This window comes from Orcinus orca, chromosome 13 (genome assembly GCF_937001465.1).
Source record: "Orcinus orca chromosome 13, mOrcOrc1.1, whole genome shotgun sequence".
In the NCBI taxonomy this organism is placed as follows: Eukaryota; Metazoa; Chordata; class Mammalia; order Artiodactyla; family Delphinidae; genus Orcinus; species Orcinus orca.
In genome coordinates, this window is record NC_064571.1 from 71,425,437 (window position 1) to 71,443,833 (window position 18,397).

An 18,397-nucleotide genomic window follows, 5' to 3' on the forward strand; every position below is an offset into this window, starting at 1 on the left:
TCTCGCTCCTACCCTCTTCATATATTTTTTTTAAACCTCTTCATATTTTTATTAGCAGGTATTAAAGCTCCAAATATTAAAGTGCTTTGGAAATTCAAGCTGTTTTCTGGCTACGCTGCACAGCATGCAGGATCTTAATTCCCCAACCAGGGATCGAACCCGTGCCCCCCTGCAGTGGAAGCAGAGTCTTAACCACTGGACCACCAGGGAAGTTCCTCGAGTGTGTTTTTAACCAGAAACTTACCTTGGCTTTTCTACCCATGTAGTTTTGTGCAAACCAGTCAGAATCCATGGCTTTCAAATTAGCCAAAATCTGACCCTAGAAAGGAAAATAACTCAATAAGGACCTTGTTAGTAATGCCCCTCAAGGCGTTCTTTGAGTTTGTCTAACTTTAAAGCTAAGCAAATCTTTAAATCAGTTTTCAGTGAATATTTCCCAAAGAAACAATCTGGTACTTTTGAAGGGCCTCAAAGTGACAGCTTCAAAAGGTATGTTTTTTAGCACTGTGTGTGTAGCCCTGGATTCCTCCCATCATGCCCTTCCCAGCAGTGTAAGTCAGTACTTCAAATATAAAGCTCCACTCTTGTTTTACTCATATTAAACAATTATAGTCCTTTGATATGTGTCTTTAACGTGACTTACTGAGAAAGCTTCATGAAATTCAAAAGCATCAATATCATTCATTGTTAATCCTGCCTTTTCTAAAACTTTTGGAGTAGCATATGTTGGTCTGAAAAGAAAAAAATAAGTGATACAATATTAAAACTTTAATTTTTGCCCTAAGAGCTCCTTCATATTCCCCAAACTGAGTTCTACATAATTATCAGAGTGTCTTCCACTCACTCACTGATTCTACTGTACAAATATTAAGTGTTGGTGATACAATATTAAACTGAACAGACATGGCCTCTGCCCTTTGCAGTTGATATTCTGGACTCAGAGAAATAGATAATAAGCAAGTAAACAATTAATGAGAAGGACAAATTAATAATGTGAAGAGCTAGAAGAACACAGAGTTCGAAGGGCAGAGCATCAGAAGGGGCATGGCTAGTTAAAGGACATAATGGAGGCTAGTGAGGGTAGAGCCTCGTGAGGGAGGGAGAGGAGTCTAAACATTAGGAGGCTTTTATAAAAAGCTATTCTGAAGACTGTTGCAGAGTGTGTGGCAATATGAAAAAAATGCTTATGACATCTTAATGTAAAAGAAGAATACAAAATTGTATATATATTGTAATTATAAGTAGAAAAGTATAGGAAAAAGTGGAAAAGACTCCAAAACTATAAAATGATAAAGCAACATAAAAGATTACTATTATTTAAAAAACCCAACTCACAAGCCAATTATGAACTCAGGGCTTAATGTACTTTAAAATCTACGTAAGAAACATTGGTAACCAAGTATTTTTCATTATAATCCTAGGATACACATGCTACCTACCCAAGTAAGAGCTGATCTTTTGGATCCTGAGACACGTACACGAAATCCCTAGGTAAGAGAAGAGAGGAGTCAGCTCTAGTACTAAAATAAAGAAACCAGAGGTAATTTATTTGAACACTTACTTTACCTCAAATATGCCTTCGGTTTATAACCCATGGCCAGAGCTTTTTCCTCTGCCAAAATCAGCACTGCAGATGCACCATCGGTCTGAAATGTTGACCAGAACAAAAATGTTAAAATTCTGCAGCCTCTCTGGTGGTCTTTATTCAGCCACCTTCTATGCCCTGTTCCTAAATCTACCAACCAGTGACACTTATACAGTGCCTCTATATAACACAACCTTTTCATTTTATCCATCGTTAGGTCACAATTCAAACACACACACCAACCCACTTTTGGAAGACGAGGGTACAAGAGCCTATTCAGAAAGTACCGTAATTATCAAAATGGATGAGGAGAATAGGTAACTCTAGAAATATGTGTTCATGATAAACTAAAAGTTTTTTGCTTTTAGTGCAGAATATGAGGAATTTTATGAATTAAAACAATCTCCAAAAAAAATCTCTTATTTACTGATTTATTTTTACATTTTCTGGACTGTTTCCCAGCTGCTTCCTGCCTGTGGCTTCGAGGTGATTTTCTTCTATTTATAGACTATAACAATGGGAGAAGAAGAAATAGGTAGATAGCTGAGAACATAAGAACCATGGCCTTCCCTCTCTGGACCTACCCCACGTGCTTTCTTCCAACTGACAACTGAGAAGTTGGGGGACAAAGAAGTACCACTCACAAAAGCCCTTTACCATTGCTTCAAAAAAAGAGTTCAAAAAAAAAAAAAAAAACCCAAAATTCCAAAGGAAATGAAACTACTCCCTAGAATTTGCAAAATCAAAACAATTTCTACCACATCAGACCATAGTTTTACAACTCAGTAACTGTGAAGAGGCTATGTAGCCACTACTGATAGGCGGGCATAAAGTCTGGAAACACAGGTAACTATACATAATGATATCACATCAATAACATATTCAATGTGCAGTTGTGCAAAATTGCAGTGAATGTGGTGCGTTAACAAAACCTCTGAAAATCCATGTATTTGTGATGCATTACCTCTGACGATTCGTGTTTCTGACTTTTGATGAATAAACCTGAACCTTCTGCACACCCCACGAGTAATCAAGGGGGCTCAGATCTGCCAGGAGTGTAACCCATACCATATGGCCCTATCATCCAACTTGGTTTTGGAAATAATCACCTAACCAGCCCTTCACCACTCAGGCTTTACAGAGCGGTACATCATCCTGTTGGAACCACTTCAGGCACCCTTGCCCGAGCTCAAGAGCAGGCATTAAATCATCATTTACCAAAGTCAAATATGTCAAACATTTGCCTATGTTTCTAGACTGTATACCTGGGTAGAGGAGTTACACTGTCAAAGAAACATTGACCAGATGAACTATATCCAGAAGACTACACTCAAGGTAGTAGGAGAAGGGAAACCACATCTCCCATGCAGAAGCAGAATCAGCAGGGACATTCAATTGAGGAGAAGAAAAAAACCCCAAGCAAGGACATGAAGCTACCTGCATATAAGTAAAATAACAACAACAGAAAATAAGGGTAGATTTATTCCACGATGCTTATAGGAAAGTAATTTGCGGGCCGGCATAAAACATAATTTTCTAACAATCAGAGGTAGGAGATGTATCTCGTCACTCTCTCTGCCTACTTTCCAAGTCTTATACGACTCCCTGTATTCATATCCTATGTTCCAACCAAGCTTTTCCCCAAAGAGGTCCTTGCTCTCATAACTAACTCCTGATTTTGCATTTGCTGTTCCTTTTGCCTGGAATGCCATTTATACACTACCTGAATTGGCTTGTACTCTTCCTTCAAGATTCTCTGAGCAAGGGTCACCTCCTCTAAGAAGCCTCTTTGACTCACCCATCTATGTATCTTCCCCAAGAGTCTATGCTTATAGCCTTCACAGCACTTTCTCACTACATTACAATAAACTGTTCTTTTTATCTCCAGTGCCTAGCACAGGCAGTCAAAGTTTTTTGACTGCTGAAGTGCCTGAAGAGAACAGCTGTTTTGTAACAGAATGGTGACTGGGTCACGAGACTACTATGGCTTTAAAAACTGTAATTCTATTTTAATATTATCTTTGTAATGAGAAAGTACATTTTTAAGTCTCTATTCATAATACACACAAATAACTCTATTTCAGGCTTTTCTATTGAGAGTACACAAATATAAAAGATCACTAGTAAACACATATAGCACACATAGTTACCAGAAAAGAAGAATTTGCAGCTGTCACTGTGCCATAGGGCTTGATGAATGCAGGTTTTAGTTTGGCCATTTGCTCCAAGGAGGAAGGACGAATGCCATTATCTTGAGTAACTGTATCTTTTCCTATAAAAATATGAAGTTTTTAACTCTAAGGCACAACAATCTTTACATATCTTCTCCAGAGAAATACACTTTAAAAATTACAAGAACAAATAAAATGTAAACCACAGATATTCACTAAAAAGAAAGCCTTTTATAGTTATCAAGGTATTACCAAATTTGAAAATAAATTCTTAAGACTTCTGGGAAATAATCTAAATGATTTAACATAGAAAGGATACCCTATTTTCTTAAGATATTCATTCATATTTGGCTCTTCTATACAGAAGAGATATGAATGAAGAATTTTAAAAACAGGCATGCACATAAGAACTAAAACATATCTGCAAGATCTAAAGGAGACATAAAAATTTCTCTTTTTAGAAGTTTTACCAGGGACATCCCTGGTCAAGTGGTAAAGAATCCACCTTCTAATGCAGGGGACACGCATTCCAGCCCTGGTCAGGGAACTAAGATCCTACGTGCCTTGGGACAACGAAGCCTGAGCACCACAACTACTTAGCTCGCGCGCCTCAACGAGAGAGCCTGTGTGCCGCAAACTACGGGGCCCACGCGCCCTGGAACCTGCGCACCACAACTACAGAGCCCACACACCCTGGAGCCCGTGCACCACAACTAGAGAGAAAAAACCTGCACACCACAACTAGAGATAAGCCTGCGCGCCGCAACGAGGAGCCCACATGCCTCAACAAAGATTCCGCGTGCTGCAACTAAGACCTGACACAGCCAAAAATAAATACATAAATAAATAATAAAATAAAATCTTAAAAAAAATGTTTACCTACTGTTACAACAAGGATTGAAACTTGAGTCCATGTTTAAGAATAAAGGCTGAGTGTTTTGGAAAGAGAACCATCATATTTACTGGAAAGTCACTCGGGGTCTTTGGAGTTTTAGAAGAAATCCAGAACTCCCTAACAAGTATCAAGAGCATTAAGAGATTCTCCCCTACAAAGTGAAGCAAACTGTTTTACCTGGTACTTTGAAGGGCACGACATCAGAAAGGAGTCCTTCATCCTGTGCCTTTTTGGCCAGGCTGTGTGAGCGCAGTGCATACTCATCCTGTTCCAGCCGAGAAATAGCAAAGGCGGCAGCCAGTCGGTCTGCAGAGTGGCCCATGGTCTCATTGGTGGAGAACTCGGCCACTGCTGGAAGCTGGGAAACGAGATATTCAGGACCAGACACACTGTTCACAGGTGCTATACCACACCTAGGGTTATTTGGGAAAGTTAAAGTCTACTATCAATCAAGACCAAGACAAGGGAAGTTCCTTCTGAGCAGGGCATCTCTAAAAAGGGCTTACAAATTCAAATCTTCGAACCACTATTTTTTCTTTCTTTCCATCTTGACCAAACAATTAACCCTTCCCTGTAACTAATAGAATCTGCAACTGCTAGAGCATAACTGAACCCATGCTGTCTCCCCTAAGTCTAAATCTCTGCAATGGGGTGCTTCGGCAACACAAGTCTTCATGTAAGCGTTCACAATTCTCACCTCGGGTGACAGGAAATTCAATCTGAATTTAGAGATTAAAGACAGTCGCTGACCCAGCGTCTTGGCCTTATTGAGATCCAGCATCATCTTCCTCATTTTCCTTGAGTGGCGAATAGGGACGTCAGACATTAACTCTACACCGCCTGCCACGACCACGTCACACTGGCCGGAAGCAATCAAGTTGACAGCTACAGGGCACAGGGCACAGGTACATGAGCATCTCTTGTATAGATAAACAGGCCATTGGTAATTTAAGCTGCTTTTCCTTTTTTTAAATTTAGGCTTCTTGATTTAAAAATTGTATGATAGTTACTAGCATTGTACAACATGTGTAATTAAGGTTTTTAACTCTTCAGAGGGATTAGGGTAAGTTTTTGAAATGACTAAAAATACATTCAACGCACTGGAGAAAAACAAGTTTCATTCAGGCTGTATGGACATCAACTTCCGGAAGTATCCACTGGACCAACTCTCAAACAAATCGTATTCTAAACCAGAACTTTTGGCATATTTTATATGCTCCCAGCTTTAGTTTCCATTATGACTTTTTTCCTATAAAGAGAATTTCAATTTCTACTAGAAGCTAGAGAAATTCTGGCTTTTAGATGGCAGACAGCCCCTTTCCCTCTTTATGGCCACTGGCAAGTATTGTGTCACTTTACCCAGAAGCGGTCCCATGCTGCGTGGAGTGGAGAATGCCCCCATCCCTGCCTCTGGCTTTACCCCCTGCCACCCCTTAGGTGGCAACCTGGACTTGATGTCACTAAGAGAGCACATGATGACCATATCTTTCACGTTTCCTGGCTTTTCACAGTAACGGTTGATGCTACAAAATGTCCCACAGATTTGCTACGTTTTTTAGGAGAATTTCTAACTAATTATAAAAATGCCTAGATGTGGGGAAAAAGTAGAGGAAAAGAGTTATATCACCTAAAGCAGTGACTTATCACTGTGACAATGGTAGAGGGAGGAAGGCCACAATCTTCGTGGGGGAGTATCATATTAGAATCACCTAACTAAAATCTAGCAGGTTATAAACTTCTCATGCCTCAAATCTGGAAGTATCCCTCCAATAAACAATCCCTGAGATAGCCAGCCACACTACTGATGGAGAAACTACAAGAATGGTTGTGGTCCTCAGGTACGGAGGGCAGGAAAAAGGGTTGAGAACTACTGTCAAATATCAAAAACTTTTGGGCTTCCCTGGTGGCACAGTGGTTGAGAGTCCGCCTGCCGATGCAGGGGACACGGGTTCGTGCCCTGGTCCAGGAAGATCCCACATGCCGTGGAGCGGCTGGGCCCGTGAGCCATGGCCGCTGAGCCTGCGCGTCCAGAGCCTGTGCTCCGCAACGGGAGAGGCCACAACAGTGAGAGGCCCGCGTACCGCAAAAAAAACAAAAACAAAAACAAAAAATTTAAACATTACCTTATTTTTTGAAACACACAGATCATTTATTTCTGTTAAGAGTAGTTTTTAATGATTATATAAAAGACAAAGGAGAACCAACATGTACCTTCTGCGGTCAAAAAAACATACCTGTGGTCATGGCTTGGTTGGAAGAGATGCAAGCCATGGTGACAGTGTGAGCAGGAGTCCTGTCAGAGAAGCCAGCTCCAAGGGCAGCCTTCAGGAAACAGTGAATGAAAGCATCACTTAGGAAGGCAGTGCTACATGTAAATGGCGCTTTAAGCAATACTTCACTGAATGGTACATCAGGAAAGGATTTGAGGTCAATAATCCATAGAGTAATATTTAAAATAAAACTAAGCACATCACAGAAATGCTTTACTAATTTTTTGTCTAGCCATTAACTGACAAGCACTCTGCCAAGTTCCTTGTAGCCATTTTCTAGTGTGGTATACAAGCCTACAACAGTCTTGCAGTTCACCTAATTTCTTAGCAATGCTTTTCTCAGAGCTTTAAGGACATTAATATGTAATTTGATTTTAACTTGTTTAAATTTGCAAGTAAACCTAAAGTAAACCTGCTACACACAATTGAGGGAATGATGACCTATATCATGGTGTGGGGCTCTCATGATCTATGTTCCTGCAGTTATAAGGCTTAGTAGTAAAGCAAAGTCATCAAACATGAAACTCATTTCTGAAGAACTGACTCATCATGAACAGATTCCCACACAGGTCCCTGCCTGCTTACACGCGTCTCTACTTTCACTGACTGCCTGATATTTCAGACAGCACACCGTGATCCAACGCAAAGAGGAACTGGAAAACATGCCAAACACGCAAGAGTTCAAGTTGATGAAAGAAATTTTGGAAAACTGCCTGAGCCTCAAGTGAACCTCTGATAAATAAGGGTTAGACCAGTTAACAACTGGAAATGAGAAAACTGGTCAGGATGATGACACAAGAGGTGCTTCAAAAGAGAGTAATTTGAGGGGCCTTGAGAAAAACTGAGGCCCTCCTTTAATCTAAAAATGGACATGAGGACATCTATTATTTTATTATACTATTTATTGAGTAAATTATGCTGCCAAAAAAACAATGAATGCCTGATTCCATTTTTGTTTATGTAAGTAACTAATGCATAGGTGCAAAAATAAAATACTTACTTTTATAATATTAAATTTTCACTTTAAAAACAAAGCTCTCAACAGCTCATCTCCCCCACCATCATTTACTATGAAATTCTGGTTCCTATTAAGGGAATTAATTTTTAGTGGCCTTTTTCTCAAACTATTTATCCTCAGAATACAAGATTTTCTATAATTTGGTAAGGTTAACATGTTTCCAAAGCTGAGATTAAAGGGTTCTGCTTCTTAACTGATTTTTGTCTTCATACTTATACTACCTATACTAGTTACTGCATTTACCACCATTCACCATAATCCATAGGGACAGAAATGTGTTACAGTAGTGTACATGCAACATGACCTTACTCTGGTCTTTCCAGTGAGGCCTGATACTAAGTGCCCAACACTCTGTTGAAAACTACCCGCTGGCAACTGCACCTCAGCCTCTCAATGTAAACCAACCCAGAAGGAAGAGAGAGGCAAGTCTCCAAGGGAAAGGGGAGGAGAGCTTCCCAGTAGGGCAAGTGTAAAGGGCACTGAGGTTGTAATGGCCTGATCCTCACGTGGTCCTTTCTAGCCTGTGTCACACCCTTGGCCCCAGATGACTCTCAAGATTGAAGGAACTTTAAATAGAAGTGGTTGATGGTGAACGTTGTCTACATGTTTCTATTTAAAGTCTGAATAGCTCTCAAGGCAAGCTTAGGCTCTAGATAGTACAATGAGGGGAAAGGAGGAAAATGCCTCTTAGTTAAGTTGGAGAGCAGGGAAGTATGCTGAGGCCTTTCAGTGAAGTCAGGTTCATGGGAACTCAGCAGCAGAAGCCTTTCAGGATTTCATTATTACACTATTAATACAGACAACAGGTGCTTAAAGTTTTCTAGCTGGTAGTCACAGTAGCCTTTAGGTTACAAAACAACTATAGAGAGACATACTTATAATATATCCCCTCAATTTAGCCTTTAGTATTAGTACAGGGCTGGGAGAGGGAATCTACCACATGTCAATCAATAGCTGAGATTTGCATATGGACATAAAATTTCCAGAAAAAAATTTAGAAAAAAAAGCATTATGGCTTTAGTGTTGGGATAGAACAGAAATATAGAGAAAACTGAAACAGATTTAATATTTACTTTTTAAGCACTCTTACAAGAGTCACTTTGTTTTTTTCAGAATATAAAAGTTGAAAATGTTGATATACTCATGAAGTTGTCATATTTGATACATTTAGAAGTGTGAAGATCCAGGAAAAACAAAAAAATCAGGACAGGGAAAAAAAACCCTCTTCCTGTTCTTTTTTTTTTTGCGGTACGTGGGCCTCTCACTGTTGTGGCCTCTCCCGTTGTGGAGCACAGGCTCCGGACACACAGGCTCAGTGGCCATGGCTCATGGGCCCAGCCGCTCCACGGCATGTGGGATCTTCCCGGACCGGGGCAAGAACCCGCGTCCCCTGCATCGGCAGGCAGACTCTCAACTACTGCGCCACCAGGGAAGCCCCTCTCTTCCTGTTCTTAATTCTTTCCTGCCTCCCTTACAATATACAGTAGCTGATTATGGCGGACTTCGGTAACACCAGGCCTTGAGCAGTCTTAACATATACTAATGAGTAAAAAGGGGGGACAAAACAAATACTTTCAGTCCTGCTCGTTTCCCCTTCTCTTGGCTGACAGTGGTGAAAGTTACTGACCTTCCAACTATACTGAACACAATAATATGGCAAGCACAAACCAGAAATAAAGAAAATGCTTAGCACACTGAAATGTGCTTTGGAGCCAACTTTACCCAAATAGCCACTTTTGAATTGAAACAAAGCCCAGAAAATGTTTTTGGACTATTCATTATGAAATGCCTGTAGAACGTGCTGCAGAAGTTCCAAGGCCTGTCATATCTCAGCCGCCCAATAAACACTACATGGCGCTTTGCCAACTAGGGTAAAAGTAAACACCTGTGAAATAGTTAAAAAAAGAAACTGCCCTATGTGTCATCTAGTCAAAGGGAAAAAATGAATAAGCAAGGCTGCCTCCAACAAAAACCGTGTTATGAAATAAGTTCTTTGTAAAATGTTGAAATTTTAAGTTAGAGGCCACAATATCTAGCATTACTAAAAGTCACATCAACCATACTTTGCCATAATCTCTATTTTCCTAAGAGAAAACAAACTAAAATATCACAAACCAGCTTAAATAATTGATTTGGTATATAGTATAAATATGTCCTAGTATAGTGTACATCATTTGATTTATACTATAATTCTTTGAAATATAAAATAATTCAAGTAGTAAAATCACATTTAAGTCAAATATAACTTTAATAAATTTTAAAAACTTTTAAAGAGTAAATTCTATTAATTAAAACTCAAATTGATTCTCCTATCAACCTTTATAAACAATACAAAGTTTGTTTTACTCACCTCTCTAGCCACATTGCTTGTTTTCACTTCCTGTATAACTGTGCCGAAGATGATATAATCAACAACATCCTTTGGGACACTGGTCCGATGCAACAAACCCCTGCCAGCAGAAGTCCAAAGCAAAGAAACATTTCACACATTCAAGATAGTGCCATAGATCATCACATAAAGCACTACAGTTAACTTTGGTTAAAAGGTTAACTTCGGATTTAAGAGTAGAGATTGGATCTTTTCCTTAATTTGACAAGCATGTGGCGCCTTATCAAAGAAATTAAAGTCTAATTTAAAAAGTCAACCTCTGATGCTCAATTTAAATAGGAAGAATCATAAATAATTTGGAATATAATCTACAAAAGTTTTAAATCACTATGTTGTACCCCTGAAACTAACATAAGATTATAAATCAACTATACCCCAATAAAAAAATTAAAAAAAAATAATTTGAAATAGGATAAAACAGATACATAAACCAAAGTTTTCAGTCAAAAATCAAAGAGGGAGCTTCCCTGGTGGTGCAGTGGTTAGGACTCTGAGCTCCCAATGCAGCGGGCCCGGGTTCGATCCCTGGTCAGGACACTAGATCCCACATGTGTGCTGCAACCAAGAGTTCGCATGCCACAACTAAGGAGCCCGCCTGCTGCAACTGAGACCTGGTGCAACCAAATAAATATTTTTAAAAAAAGAAGAAAAGAGAAACAAATAGAAAATTAAAGAGTAAAATCCCAGTTATGTTAAATTTGAAATATCAATATAAACACAATTTAAATAACATATTTTTCTAGTTCTGATCACTGATAGAGACTAGAAGCAATAACACTCCAGTAGGAATGAGCACATCTTGAACTCAGACTTGGTTTCTAAATGCCATTTACTAGCAAAGGTATTAACTTTTCTTTTTAAATTAATTAATTAATTATTTTTGGTTGCATTGGGTCTCTGTTGCTGTGTGCGGGCTTTCTCTAGTTGCGGCGAGCAGGGGCTACTATTTGTTGCGGTGCGGAGGCTTCTCACTGAGGTGGCTTCTCTTGTTGCAGAGCACGGGCTATAGGCGTGCGGGCTTCAGTAGTTGTGGCTCGCGGGCTCTAGAGCGCAGGCTCAGTAGCTGTGGCACACGAGCCTTGTTGCTCTGCAGCATGCGGGATCTTCCTGGACCAGGGCTCGAACTCGTGTCTCCTGCATTGGCAGGCGGATTCTTAACCACTGTGCCACCACGGAAGCCCTAAAGGTATTAACTTTTTAAAAAATGACTGAGGCCAGGTCTAAGGCAAGAAAAGTACAAAGTGAACCTCTCTGATCTTTTTTGTGCCAAAAATAAGAAAGCACTCAAAGATTAATGGGACCATAGCAAAAACAGGAACAAGGGTGTACACATTTGACAAAATTCATAAAACTATATACTTAAAAATATGTGCATTTTATTGTATGCAAATTACACTCAAAAAACAATATTATACTAAAAAACAAAAGGGCCATAGAAGCCAACTTGAAGGAACTCCCACAGATAAACTATGGGATAATCTGAGCTTCAAAAAGAACAGTGACCAAGCTTGGCTTTAACACAATTAATAAATAAAAATTTATAAGTCCACATCACTTAAAAAAAAAAAAAAAGGAAAGCTGTTCTTTACAGAAAAATACCAACCAATAAATATAGGAGGAATAAAAGAATGATCAAAGTCATAATTTTGTAATCTCTAATGTAATAACTGTAATAATGTAATAACTGTAATGTAATACAGTTAACTGTATAACTGTATACATAACTGTATAACTGTATACATAACTGTAACTGTAATGTAATAACTGTAATAATCCAGGCAAAAATTGTCAATGAATGCTAAGATCATTTGGTCAAAGGTTGTTGGGGAACAAGATGTTTACATGGTGTTAAGATATCACTTTACAGGTGACTTACTAATTGCAAAGGAAAAAAATACACCTTTATAATCAAGAGATCTAGTGGTCTGATCACCATGACCGAGTGATTAGATTTAACATTACACATCATGCGCCTCTTAACATGATGCAATACCCATGCACTTGACCTATGAAGCATTCTTACCAAAAAATGTTTAACCTGAATCTAATCAAGCTTAGAGATCTAACTTCCAGTTTACAGGAAATTCAGAGGAAAGTTAAATATTACTACGAAGAAACATCCAGAATGTGGGACATTCTACAGGCCAGCTGGCCTGGTCTTTTCAAAAAGTCACTCTCATGGCGGGTGGAGTGCAGGGACATCCTAAATTAAAAGAGACCAAAGAGACATGTTCATTTGTAATATGAACTTTGACCAGGTCCTGGTTTGGGAAAAAAAAAAAAAATTAAAAGAAAGGGCATTCTTGGAACAAGTGTGGGGGATTTGACTATGAACTGGTTACTAGAAGTTATCATACAATCATTAGCATCTTAGCTATGGTAATGGTATTGTGGATAACAGAGAAGGTCCTCATTCTTAGGAGTACTAGCTGAAGAATTTAAGGCTGAAGTATCAAGATGCCTGAAACAATGTCAAATGCTTCAAACCATATAGCTATAGAAAACATGGCAAAATAATAACACTTATTAATGCTAAGTGAGGGGTATTTAGGTGTTCACTTTCAATTTTATTGTACAGTTGACATCTTTTAAGACAGAAAGTTGAGGAAAAACCTGTAAATCTCCAGCCTGGGACCATAATCAGAAACAGCACCATTATCAGGAATGGGAAAGTAAGCTGGCTTCAGGGAAAAGATAATTTTCATTTTTTACATGCTGAGCTTGAGATACCTAAGAAAACAGGTCAAATTTAGAGATTTGGAAGTCCTCTACATAAAAAAATAAAGATTAAGTAGATGAGATTTTTAGGGAAAAGCATGCATACAGAGAAATGCAAAGTTCTAAGGACTAAAACTTACAAAATACCTTTAAAAACGAGATAGAAGAAAGGATCCAGTTTTTTAAGAAGTAGAAAAGAAACAGTCAGAAAATGGAAGGAAAACCGTAATGGCGTAACATGAAGTCAAAGGAAGACAGTTTCAAGTACAGCTGACAATGTCAAATGCTACAGAAGACAAAGTCATTGAGGTCTGAGAAAACATTGGTGCGTTTAGTGATTACACAGTCATTATTAAGAGAAGCTTCCAAAGTATAGTTACCGTAGAGCAATGGGAATGGAAGCAATTATGGGATTAAGGAGAATAAATGGATAGTAAGAAAAGAAAAGCAACTGCTGCTTTCATTCATTCTTAGAGGTTGGCAGGAAGAGAACAAACAGAACAAGATGGGCAAAAAGGTGCAAAGAAGGGTTTTTTCAAACTATGAAAGACCTGTAGCTGCTTAAAGACACAAAGGCAAAGCATCAATGAAAGATAATGCCTTACATGTTGACTCTCATCAAATTATTCTTCCATCTCAATCTCATGCAACCACATCTAATTTTACATTTTTATTTGGTTTGCACAGGAACCTTCAGGTCTCATTCTAGGCTTTTTTCTAGATAAATAACCACATCCCCATCCCACCAGGGATACCAAAATCTGAGGATGCTCATGTCCGTTAAATAAAATGGCAGAGTACAGTTGGTCCTCTGTATACACAGGTTCTGCATCTGTATTTGCATTATTTGTTCAGCTATCCTCGTACAGTATGAAGTTTCTAAGATAATCATCAAATATATGTATTGTATTTAGCCTGATCAATGTAGGACTAGCCTGATCAATCTAGCCCTACATTGTTTACAACCAGCAGCTAGCTACAGTACTCATTAAGGAATACTGTCATGCCAAGAAATAGTCACGCCTACAGAATAAAGGTCGCTGACATTCACCAGCTGCTTGAATTTGTGTAGCACATGTGGCTAAAATGAAGAATCAATGAATCCGGTAAAATCTACTGTTTTTTCTCACCACATAAAAGTTAACATATCTTAGATATGGAAATTCCATTAAACATGCTATTTCAAGTGTAAAAACTGGAGAGAAGTACTTTTAATGAAGTAAGAACTAAAATGAAACTGCATTTACTTACGAAAGCGCTGCTCTAGCCAAATCATGTGGCATCAGGTCTTTATATCTGGGGAAAGAAAATAATTTAAACCAAAAGCCTAGAGCTTTAATAAAAAATGTTTTTCATTCTGTTTGAAATACCTAAAGAAATAATCTAACATATGATGCTATAAATGCACTTAACATCATTCCAAATGAAGAAATAGTGTGACTTTGCTATTTGTCAGCCTTAAAAATCTGGCAAGCCTTGACTCCTTTTGAGCTGGCTAAGAAGCGAACAAGAATCTTGCCTACTGTCGTATTGTTCAGCATGACACATGTTAAATATTTAACACTTAATATTTTATTTAATAAAATATTTTTATTTAAACCCCACCTTTTAAGTTCTCCTTTATTTTATTTATCTTTATTTTTTTTGCAGTACACGGGCCTCTCACTGTTGTGGCCTCTCCCGTTGCGGAGCACAGGCTCCGGACGCGCAGGCTCAGCGGCCATGGCTCACGGGCCCAGCCGCTCCGCGGCATGTGGGATCTTCCTGGACTGGGGCATGAATCCATGTCCCCTGCATCGGCAGGCGGACTCTCAACCACTGCCCTTTATTTTTAAGTCAAAGATTTAACCATTGGATTAAATAAGAATATTCATTCTTTAAATTCCTAAAAATTAAAACCTAAAAAATCCAAAAATGTTTTTATTTTTACTCTGAATCACAGAAGAATCATCAGTAGTTTTAAAAATCTTTCATAGGTAAAACCAGTTCCCTCAAATTTAGAGCAGAATAACTTGGGAAAAAGTTGTGTGTCAATTTTAAAATGTCTGAATCTATGAGTTCAATAATTATTTAGCATTTTACAATCTTTATTCTCATGCTCCTATACCCCTCTCTACCAGGATGCGTGATAGACTCCCAAATGTCACTGCTGCAGTGTTCTCCTAGGAGTGCTTCCAAAGTGCTTTCTACCTGTAAGAAAAACTTGGTTTTTCAAATATCACTCAAGTTGAAAGCAAAGCTTCTTCAAATCAAACAGAAAAAGATCTTTTTCTACCTAGAAAATGATCTTCTATTATAGAAGACTCATTTGTCACCTCAATCATAAGATTAATAATATGACTTAACTATTTGTCTTCTTTATAAATTCTTCCTTCTATATTATTTTTTGGTCACTTTTGTTCTGTACATGAATATTACCTTAAAATTTTTATTCTTTCTTCTCTATTAATTATATTTTCTTACGTTACTCAATGCTCTTCTCTGTGTCACTAAATTACTCATGAACTTTATCTTCTTTCTCAATTAGGATCCTAAATTAAACTAGAACACAATAATAAAACACAACAAAAGGAATAAACCCTATGCTAATGTGAATATCTCAAACTTCACGCAAATACCAATTATCAAAGCAAATGTTTAAATAATGTAAGTATAGTTGAGCGTGTTTGTATTTTTTTTAACAGCTAGTAAAACAGTCGGAATCAAACTTCTACACAGTATACAAACAGCCCTTACAAAAAAATGGTCTTCCTAGCCAAGAACTTTTCTCTTGATGGAACTTTCTTTTCCTACCCTGTTACTGCTGAGTACAAGGAGGATCCCCTCTCATCACTTCTCTGCTGCTAAAGCTACAGATTCTTACTCTTACTGCTGTTGTGTCAGTACAGGAAAATTATAATACTATATTGAGAGAAGAGGGTGAATGAAGAAACCTCACCAGCATTCACTTATATAAGAAAAATACTCTCTAGGTTCTAAACCATCGTTTAAAAATGAACGTTTATTGTTTGTGTACGTATGTGCGTGCACACATACACACACAGGTCTGTATCTTCCACAAACGGTGCCATTATACACACTGCTCTGAACCTTGCTTTTTACACCTAACATATCTTCAAGATCTTCCCATATTAGTACAGAAAGGTCTTGTTATTTTTAGCAGATGCCTGGCATTCCCTAGCAATATTTTTAAGTTAGTAACTGCTGGTTCAAAATACAAACAATAGAACAATCTAAACAGAATAGAACCAATGTTTCATTTAGTTTGCACCTAGTTCCCAAAGCCCATCGTCAACTTTTGGACAGCCTGGGCCTCACTTGGGAACAAAAAAGGAGGAGAAAAGTCTAGGGAGAACAGCAGTTTGGTTCTGGGGAACTTGGGGGCTGGTCTAGGATCATTCTTATTCCATTTATTTGGGGTTGTGCTGTACCAGGGTTTGGACCAGTCCATCAACTCCAATTCTGATAATTTCCAGGAAACCAAAGCCACAGACTAAAGGCCCTTCAGAATGCCCATGGGCCCACATCCTCCATATTCAAACTTCTGAAGAGGCACAGAAACAACGTACAGTACTTATCTTCAGATGAGGAAAGGATATCTCTGTTAGAAGCAAACTATCTGGTCCCACACTAGGTTTTTAAAATATGACTGGTTCAATCTAACACTACATGAGGCTTACTCAGCAGAATGGATAAAAAACAAATTTTGTCACATTATTTCACCACTGACTTGACTTATTCTGTATTAATTTCATGAAAATGTTTTTCATATATTAATCCACTAGCAATAGTATTACCTACTGGGTTACACTGACAAAGATCCCTTTTGAAAGTGCCTTAAAAAAAGGAATAAATAAAGTACATGGGGTGATGGATGTGTTAATTAACTCGACTGTGGTAATCATTTCACAATGTATATACATATATATATAGTTTTTTAATATGTGTGTGTGTGTGTGTGTGTGTATATATATATATATATATATATATATATATATATATATATATATACAGTTATTATTTGTTAACCACACCTCAATACAGCTGGAGAGAAAAAAGAAAAAGACAGACAGAAAGAACATTAGCAAAATCATTTCATACTTACGAAGTGCCTGACAGCAAAAATGGAGTGCGGACACCATCCACCACCACAATGTTCCTCAGGTTGGGTTTGGCTAAGGTTCGCTTCGATTTCGCCTGGACAGCTTTAAGAGAAAGTTCAAAGAACAATTAACTAAAATATATGAAGTCAGGGATTTCCCTAGCAGTCCAGTGGTTAAGATTTCACCTTCCAATGCAGGGGGTGCGGGTTGGAGCCCTGTCAGGGAGCTACGATCCCACATACCTCGGGGACAAAAAAAACACAAAAACATAAAACAGAAGCAGTATTGTAACAAATTCGATAAACACTTTAAAAATGGTCCACATCAAAAAAATCTTAAAAAATAAAATAAAATATATGAAGTCAAATGACTTTTTACATTTTTAAAGACATTCTAAGAAGAATTATATCATTCAATGCCAAGTTGCATTTGTCATTTACCAAACCACTTCAACTAAAAAAAAAAAAAAAAAAGATTAAGAAATTAACTAGCATTTACAAATTTCCAAAAAATATTTAAATACAGAGATTATACCTAATGATAAGGTTGTTTATGCCATTAACAAATTGTTTTTTGGGTTTTTTTTAATCAAATGTTTGACAATCTATTCCACTGAAAGCAACCAATTAAGTCTGCCCCTAATATTAGAAGTTACAATGACTGATATCGTTTAGTCTTCATATAGCTTAATATTCTTGCTTTTCTATGTAGAAACAAAGGCATTTGGTTGGTGACTACTGCCATTCTCCAAAAACCCAGAATGCTTCCTGAATTCTGGCTCAATTTGTCTAGTTATTTTCTAACATCAAAAGAGCAACCTTGGGGCTTCCCTGGTGGCGCAGTGGTTAGGAATCCGCCTGCCAATGCAGGGGACATGGGTTCAAGCCCTGGCCCGGGAAGATCCCACATGCCGCGAAGCAACTAAGCCCGTGCACCACAACTACTGAGCCCACACGCCTACAGCCTGCGAGCCGCAACTACTGAAGCCCGTGCTCTGCAATAAGAAGCCTGTGCACCGCAACGAAGAGTAGCCCCCGCTCGCCACAACTAGAGAAAGCCCGTGCACAGCAACAAAGACCCAACGCAGCCAAAAATAAATATATAAAATAAATTTTAAAAAAAGAGAGCAACCTTTCTCTAATGTTTTAATTAAAAAATAAAACATGAACATATCCTGGTGGTTAAAAGAAGAGAAAGATAAACATAACTAAAATATGGAGAGTAAAACTAAAGTTCCCTCTTTATGTC

At 38.1% G+C, this 18,397-nt stretch overlaps 1 protein-coding gene across 3 annotated transcripts in view; it reads right to left on the reverse strand.

Annotated features, from left to right (window-relative positions):
* HADHB (hydroxyacyl-CoA dehydrogenase trifunctional multienzyme complex subunit beta) overlaps positions 1-18,397 on the reverse strand; it is a 35,589-nt gene that overhangs the window by 3,876 nt on the left and 13,316 nt on the right. For all 3 annotated transcript variants that reach the window (XM_004268108.4, XM_033425096.2, XM_033425095.2), the window contains exons 4-14: positions 17,152-17,251; positions 14,298-14,342; positions 10,290-10,389; positions 6,886-6,973; positions 5,349-5,536; positions 4,829-5,009; positions 3,736-3,857; positions 1,567-1,646; positions 1,440-1,487; positions 644-731; positions 245-319 (exon numbers count right to left, since the gene is read on the reverse strand). In XM_004268108.4, the coding sequence (XP_004268156.1) occupies positions 245-319; positions 644-731; positions 1,440-1,487; positions 1,567-1,646; positions 3,736-3,857; positions 4,829-5,009; positions 5,349-5,536; positions 6,886-6,973; positions 10,290-10,389; positions 14,298-14,342; positions 17,152-17,251 (1,115 nt within the window). The remainder of the gene's footprint in view (positions 1-244; positions 320-643; positions 732-1,439; positions 1,488-1,566; positions 1,647-3,735; positions 3,858-4,828; positions 5,010-5,348; positions 5,537-6,885; positions 6,974-10,289; positions 10,390-14,297; positions 14,343-17,151; positions 17,252-18,397) is intronic.